This window comes from Myotis brandtii, unplaced genomic scaffold, assembly GCF_000412655.1.
Source record: "Myotis brandtii unplaced genomic scaffold, ASM41265v1 scaffold4, whole genome shotgun sequence".
Classification (NCBI taxonomy): Eukaryota; Metazoa; Chordata; class Mammalia; order Chiroptera; family Vespertilionidae; genus Myotis; species Myotis brandtii.
In genome coordinates, this window is record NW_005365371.1 from 3,168,115 (window position 1) to 3,177,783 (window position 9,669).

The 9,669-nt window shown below is 34.3% G+C and overlaps 1 protein-coding gene across 1 annotated transcript in view; it reads right to left on the reverse strand.

Moving 5' to 3' along the window:
- Positions 1 to 704: 704 nt before the first annotated feature.
- Positions 705 to 9,669, reverse strand: part of FYTTD1 (forty-two-three domain containing 1) — a 43,757-nt gene continuing 34,792 nt past the window's right edge. Inside the window, exons 5-9 of the mRNA XM_005873144.2 lie at positions 8,403 to 8,499; positions 7,629 to 7,690; positions 6,115 to 6,189; positions 4,911 to 5,037; positions 705 to 3,109 (exon numbers count right to left, since the gene is read on the reverse strand). Of these exons, the coding sequence (XP_005873206.1) occupies positions 3,011 to 3,109; positions 4,911 to 5,037; positions 6,115 to 6,189; positions 7,629 to 7,690; positions 8,403 to 8,499 (460 nt within the window). The 3' untranslated portion in view covers positions 705 to 3,010. The remainder of the gene's footprint in view (positions 3,110 to 4,910; positions 5,038 to 6,114; positions 6,190 to 7,628; positions 7,691 to 8,402; positions 8,500 to 9,669) is intronic.

Genomic DNA, 9,669 nt, shown 5'->3' on the forward strand with positions numbered 1-9,669 from the left:
CTCTCTATCTCTCTCTCCCTTCCTCTCTTTAAAAAATCAATAAAATATATATATTTTTAAAAAGTACTTTAAGATTTGCTTATAATTAAAATTGTGGTCAATTTTATGCATATTAAAAAAATAGATTAGAAACATTGACTTTTTCTAATAGGTCTGTCTACATAACTTGAATACCAAAATAATGAAGTCTCAAAATCATCACTAGTAGATTTACTTATAATGCTACAAATGCTAAAATATTACCACTTTTTAAATATCGGACAAGCTCACACCATTCCACTATTTTCTATGGGTACTCAATTCACAGGAGCAGTTTATTAGGAACTGAGAATTAAAAGATCTAAGCTCAAAAAGTGATTGCCATGCACAAGTCTTGAAAAGCTGTGTCTCATTTAACTAAGATGTAAATAGAGGGGTTGAACTGGATGCTCTCTATAGGCTCATTCAGCCTAATAGTCTGCATTCTAAGTAAATTTGATTTTCTATTTCAACTCCTGGCTACTTCCTGTTGGGCCTATGAATAAAATGGTTAAAAAGGCAGTTACATAAATGCATTATGAATCTAGATTGATTTACCAATTTAGTTTGGCATGTAGCTTTTTAAATCCTAAAAATTATAAATTTAATTATTACCAAGTTTTTTGTTACATAGAACAATCTAAAAACCACAACTCAATCTTTACAGCTAAGAATAAATCATGTGAGACCTGTAACATTTTATTTGTTAAAAATGAACAGCTTCAGAATAGATCTAAATGTAACTTTTCCAAAAAACACTAAAAAGTACAGTGTAAAGCATCTCCTCATTAAATATAAACTTTCATTTTGTGATGCACTGCATCAATGTTTTGCATACACCTTGATGCAAAGGAAATTTTAAGTTGCATCTTATTTAAAAAATAAAACGTTAAGAACTGAAAAAGGATGATAACAACCACATTCTAAGAAAGAAAAATTTCCTCCAACAAAGCATACTCTTTTGTTTATATATAACACATTAGCACTGAAGAATTTTAATTTAGTTATAACAAAAGCAAAATTTTATATTTAAAAAGAAAATGAAATTACAGATGCACGAAGAGCAAAAATTTAATATACCAACGATACTGTGTTGTGGTTTGATGTACTATGTCAATACTTGGGGCAATTTTTAAGGTTTTCCCAAAAAATGCATTAATAATAACAGCTCTGTACAATATTTAAAATAACAAGAAAACGAAAACATCTTTATTCCATATTTTCACAAACTGTTCTAAAGACAGCAAATTGCTCAGTTGTTTATCCTTGGCTTTAAAATATACTGGTAATTCTAAACCAGTCTAAATTGTATTGTTAATGAATGAAATCTAAGCATTTATACTTCCAAAAATGTTTTGCAATGAGTGAAGCATTGGCCTAAGGAGAAACTAAAATTTATTTTCAAATTCTGTAACTGGCTTCCAATAATCCCTTATCAGTAGACTTACTGGCAAAATACCAGATATTAAGGATCAGATTTAATTCTTTGGTAGAAGCATGAAACTGTTTCTGAGAGCTTTTCATGGCTAGCATAAACCAAGTAACCCAAGGAGCATGGGAGACAATAATGAAGTCTAGTATACAATGCAAGTCAGGCAGGAGCCATAACTTAATGTTTTGTTTTTAAACAGGGAAAATCAACACTAACAGTACACTCTAGGGAAGGAATCTAACACCTATTTAGAAGCTTTAATATTATATCAAACCAAAAGATTAAGCTTCAAAATGACTAAATTTATAACTGGATATTTTGCTGCATTTTGGCTTTATACTGTAACTTGTAGTATACAACAATCTGAGGACTCTTAGCACTAGCTTGGCACAACTGACTAACTCCTCCTATCCCTCCCTCCAGAGTGTGGGGGGAAATAATATTCTTCTCACCATAAATGCCTCAATTTCATACAAGTCAGAGCGAAAGGTATAAAACAAAGTTACAACATAACTATATTATCATTTTGCATTTTTTTCTTTGTGACATATACAAGTATATTTTTGTTTTGGGGGCTGTATACTGTTTAATTTAGCAAGTTTAAAGCCTATAAAATTTAACTTTTCGAAGAAGAGTATAGGACTTTATAGCTTTTAATTTTATCATCAAAATATCTAAGGGACTCAATCCACTTTAATAATTATAATTTTTCTAAATATCACTTGAAAAATTCTTTGTGAACACTAGACTCAAGACTACACTAAATCCAAACAGTATACCTATGACCTGGGTTTTAAAGTTTTTCACCTCAGTAACCTGCCTTCAACCTGCTACTTCCTCTCATGCTTTCTTCATTTACTTACAAAAATTGTCAGATTTTTACATTGGACTTTCTCCTCCAAGGCTCTATTAGGCATATTTGTAAACATGCATTTATTGCCTTCAAAGAGCAACATTTTAAACTGAGACTTATGCTAGAGTCACCTTTCTTGTTAAAATTTCAACTTTAAAGTTTTGTAACTCTGGAGCATTAGCTTAACACTATCTGAAAAATGAACCAAGTTCCAGCTCTTCCCATAAATCTTAAAACCCAAAAGTAGAATTCTAAGTTTTTAAATATCTCTAATGAAGGAAGTCAACTGCACTTACTACATCAACACTATTAAAGGATAAGGGACAGCAACAAAAGGACCTACTCATATTTCTGAAGACCAAGATTTACCATGGCAAAGTACAAAAAGTGGGCAAAGGAGATGAAATCCTAAATACCACTATCATAAAAATAATTTTTGTCTTTCTGCTGTATGAGGAACCAAAAAGTCAACTGGAGAATTGTTCCATCTGGCTCAACCAAGAAATCTTTAACAACAGGTAGGCATATTCCCTGTTATTCTTTCAGGGCATTATTTATACATGTTAAAAAAAAACTTCAAAAATAAAAAGAGTATTTAGCCTTGTGAATATTTTGAAATAAAGTTTCTTGAATTTCTGTGATAAACTCTTCAAGCAATTCAACTTTTTTAACAGAGTCATCACTCAAAAGTCCCTTTAACATGGGTTCTATCCCACGGTTACAAAGCGGCTTCCTCCTTTGTTGAATGTGAGAGTGGCTCTTTGTTCCTTCAGGATTCCAAATCGCTCATTCAAAGTCATCCCTGTCTAGAAAAAACAAAACAAAAATTAATAACTTGACTGTAAGCCATATTTACTTTGGAATAATGTAATCATCATGGTAATTCATAGTAACAATGGCTAGCATTTCCTGAATATTTGTGTGTATGAACTCTAATTCTAACAAAAACCATTCAAAACAGGTGAATTTAGTGATGTTAGAGAAGTTAATTTGCCTACTTGGACGTTCCAGAATTCAAACCAGAAAGTTTAACTCAGAATCTCTATCTCCTAACCAATGTAATGCCTACATTATACATAGAACACCTATACTAGAATGCCTACAATTCGTACACCCAAAGATTTCTCTATCTGAATTATGTTTAGGCTCTGCAAACATTGCCATCAATTCTAGTGATGCCTCTGATAAAAGTAGTTGTTTAGTCTTGTGAATATTTTGAAATAAATTTTCTTGAATTTGAGTTCTTGAATTTTTGAAATAAACTCAAATCAAATTAAAATCTGGTTTTTGATTAACAACAAACAGCACACCCAAATTATATTCACCACTTCTGAAAGGAAAGTAACAACAATGAAAAAATAAAGTAAAAATAAGCAAAATAAATTTGGTCAAATTTCTGTCTATACTTCATACCTTCAATTCCACAGATTTTTTTATGTCAATGGATACAAAAAAGCATTTGACAAAATCCAACACCCACTCAGCAAATTACGAATAGAAAAGAATTCCCTAAATCTGATACACAGAATCAACTAAAAACCTACTGCTAACATCATACTCAATGGTGAAACATTTGCTTTCTCCTCAAGCCTGGGGACAAGGCAGGCATACATGCTCTCACCACTTCTATTCAACATTGTACTGAAGGCTAGCCATTATAACAAACAAGAAAAAGAAAAGGTTTAAGGACTGGAAAGGAATTTGGAGAACGACATCATTTTTTACATAGAAAACCCTAAGGAATCTACAAAATTACAAAAAGTAATAAGCAAATTTTAAGCAAGATCACAAGATTCTAGGTTACTACAAAAATTATCAAAACCACAGTGAGATATACCACAGTATATATTGCACTTGGATGGCTACATATGTATATATGCAAATGAAGATAATAAGTGTTGGTGAGGATGTGGAGAAATTTAGAACCCTCATACATGCTGGTAGCAATGTAAAATAGTGTAGCCACTTCTGGAAAATAGTCTGGCAGTTACTCAAAAAATTAAACATTGAGTTATAAGGTGACCTAGCAATTCCATTCTTAGGTATTAACCAAGGAGAAATGAAAACGTAAACTCATACCAAAACTTGTAAATGTTCAAAAAAGCATTATTCACAACAGCAAACATATGGAAACAACACAAATGTCCATTAACTGATAAATGAATAAATAAAGTATGCCATATCCATAAGATGGAACATTATTCAGCAACTAGGAGCCAAATGCATGAAATTCGTGCAAGAGGCTCCCCTCGCAGCCCCGGCTCGTCCGTCCGTCTGGAAGGTCGTTCGGCTGTCCAGTCTAATTAGCATATTACGCTTTTATTATTATAGATTAAAGAAATGAAATATTGATACACTATGAGTGAACCTTGAAAATACTATGCTAGGTAAAAGAAGCCGGTCACAAAACAGCATGTATTATATGATCTCATTCATATGAAATGTCCAAAATAGGCAAGCCTGTAGAGACAGAAGTAGATAAATCAGTGGATTCCTAAGGTTGAGGAGACTTAGGACCCTCTATTTAACTCATTATACAACATTTGTTTTGTTAACTAAAATATTATCAATGAATGGCCCAAAGAAATAACAAGGGGAAAAATTTACCTGTTTTCCCACACTATTTATATCAAATTGCAGGGGAACACCTTTAGGGACTTTCTTTACATCAGATTGCTCCCGTTTTGCCAAGAATGAAGGTACAGCAGTACGAGTTAATCGTGGTTTCTGAGTTCTATTAGAAAAAGATTAAAATGAAATTAGGTCAGCTTAACAATCAAAAGAAGAAAAATAAAATCATTTAGTACATAAAGACATCCTGACTTATACACATGTTCAAATGTATTAGGGCAACTATTTTATTTGTGTTTACAAAAAAAGGTGTATGGTTTTTGACTGACTAATCTAGAGAATAAAATATATATAGTTACTCATAGACTACCTCTTTAAGTGGAACTATAAACTTTTCAACAATTTGAAATGATTGGTGATTTCCAAGTCTTGATAAAACAACCTCTAGAGTCTTATTAAAGACCTATCTTACATTCTTTCTTCCATTTCAGTCATTAAAATGGCTACATAGAGCAAAAACTCCATAAAATTAGAAAGTTTATAATGCAATAAATATAATGGAATGGTTAACTAAATTAAGGTTAACTAGATAAAAGAACACACTATGACTTTTAAAAAGAAAGTACTTTTTAAAAAAAAGTACTTTAAAATATACTGAGATGAAGGGGGAGAAGGGAGAAAGTAGGTATATTATTATCTCATTTACTATTATACATTAAAATAGATGTATCTAACATTTTTTATAAACTTTTATTTATTTATTTAAAGTGTTTTTATTGACTTTAGAGGGAAACAGAGAGAGAGAAAGAGAGAGAGAGAGAGAGAGAGAGAGAGAGAGAGAGAGAGAGAAACATCAATGGGCTGCCTCCTACACAAACCCCCGGAATTGAGCACACAACCTGGGCATGTGCCCTGACTAGGAATCTAACCAGCAACCTCTTGATGCATGGCACGACGCGCTCCATCAACTGAGCCACACCAGTCAGGACCATGCACTGAACTTTTAAAATAAAAATATTGTCAGGAGTTGTTACCTTGGGGCTGTAGAACCAGGAATCAAAGGCGCTTTTACTTTTAACTTTATACTATGTTATTTTTATTTTGTATATCAAGTATTACTTTTATCCTTGTCTCAGTTTATCCTAACTTGGACATCACACTCCGAGCAGGAATCCAATACTTTTCTATTATTTTATATACTGAGAGATTATAATTTCTGCAAAATAAAGAAAAGACTTACACTGGGCACTGCACTGCTCCAGGGTTATCAATGGATACAGTTAAAATTCCTCCATTTGTGGTGGAAGTCCGCCATCTGGTTTCAAAACACCAAAAACTTCATTAGAATATAGCCATTACTTTTTCTTAGCTTTTTAAAAATACAGCATCTTGGGTGTAGGAACTGGATGTTCTATTAAATATTTTTCAGTGTAACAAATATATGCACATTAAAAAATCAACTACAAAAGGTTTTTAATGAAAAGTAACCGCCTTTTACCCCACTATTTTCCCCCTTCTTGTTCCCTAGAGGCAGTACTTTTAACCTTTCCTGTTTTTATTGCTTGCTGGTTCCCTCCAGTTCACTAAACAAGATGCTTGTGTAATATATATTTTTTTAATCAATAAAGTTTGCATAAGCACATTTTATTTATTTTTTAAAATCTTTATTGTTGAAGTATTATATATGTTCCCTCATCATTATTCTTTAGTTTCCCTACCTAACTCTAAATATTTTGATGGCGGTATCACTACTTTACTTCCATCATAACTTTAAATATACGTAAACATCTTTCTTTCAGTAGTATCGCTTGATAACCTCCCCTCCCCACTTAGTATAAAAGAATAGTAGTACCTCCCTTCCTTCCACCTCTTCTCTCACTTTGTACCTCCCACTTTTTGTCAGCTCTACTTCTATATTTATGTTAATCTGAATCTGACATTTACATTATATTCTGATACCAAATTTAAGAATTTTGTGCTTTGTTCCATAGGTTGATTCTCAAAGTTCAAAACAAATGAACAGTATTTATATTATAATTATGTAAATATTATTCATGTAGAAGCAAATAAGCTATGACTATAATTTTCTTCCTTATGGTTACCAATGTCGTGACTCCTGTACAAAAGAATACTGCAAGCATCAAGTTGAAATGGTTTCCTTTCCTATATTCAAAATCATACCCCATATTGGTTGGCATCATACCATGACCATGTTTTGTTTTCTAAAAAGTAGCTATAAGTTTAAATAGTTTAATCTCAAAACTTGATATTGACAGAACTAGAATGTTGTAAGTCATACTTGGGAAGTGCAATTCTGACCAAAAAAAAAATTTTTTTTAAACCTTAATAGGGGTTATGGGGGAAAAAAAGAGTATGTGAAAAAAGAAAATATTCTATTGTTCTTGAGAGTTTACAAATTTTAAAGCTCTACTGTATTTTCTTCTATTTATTCCTTAAATAGATTCATTTGTATAAAAGAAGTTATAGAAAATAAAGGAATGTTTCATTAAAATGGAACTTAATAAAAACTAAAAATAGAGGAATGTATTTGATGCTAAAACTTTTATACACTGACATGTGAAAATACAAAAGATTTTGGGAGGAAAAAGAGCAAAAAATAGTTTATTTCGGGCTCAATGGTTAATTTACTTTAGGTCTCATTTAATTTCTTTTGGACTAGGGCACAAAGTAATTTGGGTAGCTAGTATTCTGGGAGTTCTGAAATGACACCTTGAAAAACAAATTGAAACTTACTGACGAGTTCTCTTTGCTACTACATCATCTAGCAGTTGTTCTGTGTTCAACTGGGCCTGAACCTGAAGGGGAAAAAAAAGCAGTAGATCCCACAGAAAGAAGAGTATCTGAACGCAAAGAGCTATCCTCCAAACTTCATAAAACCCATTAAGATATGTGTATGAATGTAGGAGGGGCATATGACTATTCTGGCAATACCTCTTTGTTAGGGTTCTGCATCAGAACAAGTAGTAAAAACAGGTTTATTCCTAAATAACATGTTAAATTCTTGTAAGAATAGAGGCCCGGTGCACGAAATTCGTGCACTCGGGGGGTTTCCCTCAGCCTGGCCTGCGCCCTCTCGCAGTCCAGGAGCCCCGTGACCCATCGCCCTGCAGAGGGAGGCCCCGCCCACCTGCTGCAGCCCGCTGGTCGGTAGCCTGGGCCTCCCTCTGTGGGGTGATCATGGGGCAGTGGCGGAGCCCCCCTGACCAACTGCATCGTACCCGCCTTGGCTGGCTTGGCACCAGTGCATGTCATAGCGTGAACGTCTGGACGGTCATTCTGTTGTTTGGGCGATTTGCATATTATGCTTTTATTATTACAGATAGATGGTGCTACTGAGGACAACAAGAGAGAATTTGGGGCAGGGAGGAACTAACCTAATGTCATGTTCTCTATATCCAAACCCAACCCCTACTTCAACCATGGGCCATCCCTATGATTAAGGATTACTAAAGATAGATGTTCAGAATCCTTTGGGTAAAAAGAAAACACAACCAAGGGTTTTTATACCTTCAGGCCTCTTCTGAAAAGAAAAGTTGCCTGACGAGTGTCTTTCTGATGACTTAATTTATTTCCATTCCTGGTATAATTGGTTGGGATGTTATTTCTGCAATAAAAACACATATGCATGAATAGTCTCAGCCATTTAACAACTTTCAAATATCTTGAGAAAACAATAAGCAAAAACAGTTTAGTTCATTGGCTAAAAATGTGAGAATACACTAAATATAAAGACTCTGAATTTATCAGAAACTATTGAGATTTGATTTACAAATATCTCCCTCTGGCCCAGCTGGCATGGCTCACTGGTTGAGCATTGACCTATGAACCAGGAGGTCACAGGTTCAATTCCAGGTCAGGGCACATGTCCTGGTTGTGGGCTTGATCCCCAGTAGGGGGTGTGCAGGAGGCAGCCTATCAATGATTCTCTCTCATCATTGATGTTTCTATCTCTCTCTCCCTTCCTCTCTGAAATCAATAAAAATATGTATTAAAAAATTTGGTCAAAGATTTATTTACAGGGTTAATACAAAGAAAATCACACCTAAACACATCATAGTCAAACTGACTGAAAATAAAATCTTTTTTTCTCAATATATGTTTTTTTTATTGATTTCAGAGAGGAAGGGAAAGGGAGAGATAGAAACATCAATGATGAGAGAGAATATTGATTGGCTGCTTCTTGCATGCCCCGTACTGGGGATTGAGCTCGTAACCTGGGTATGTGCCCTTGACCAAAATCGAACCTGGGACCCTTCAGTTCACAGGCTCACGTTCTATCCACTGAGCCAAATTGGCTAGAGCTGAAAAGAAAATCTTGAAAAACAGCATCTTTTTCAGTTTTCCTTTCTCACTTAAAAACCTTTTCATATCTTCTACACTAATAAAAGAGAAACATGGTAATTAGCGTACGACCGCTACCCTTTTCATTGGCTAATCAGTGAGTATATGCAAATTAACTGTCAGCCAAGATGGCGGCCGGCAGCCAGGCAGCTGATGCAGCACGAGGCTTGCTTGCTGCAGACTCCAACGTTCCCCGCCACACTTGCCGGCCTCTCATCTGCAACTCTAAGCAACTATATACTATGTTGCAAATAAGAAGGTAAACAAAACCCCAGAAAACAGCCGGACTGAAACCCAGCCGGACCGAAACATTGTATCCATGTTTTCAGCAGCGAGGCCAAATACAGACAAAAGCCAGAAACCTGCTTTCAGCCAAGCCTCACAGAGAAAGCCGGCTCTCAGCTCCAGTGACAGCCATAGAAGGTAAAAAATA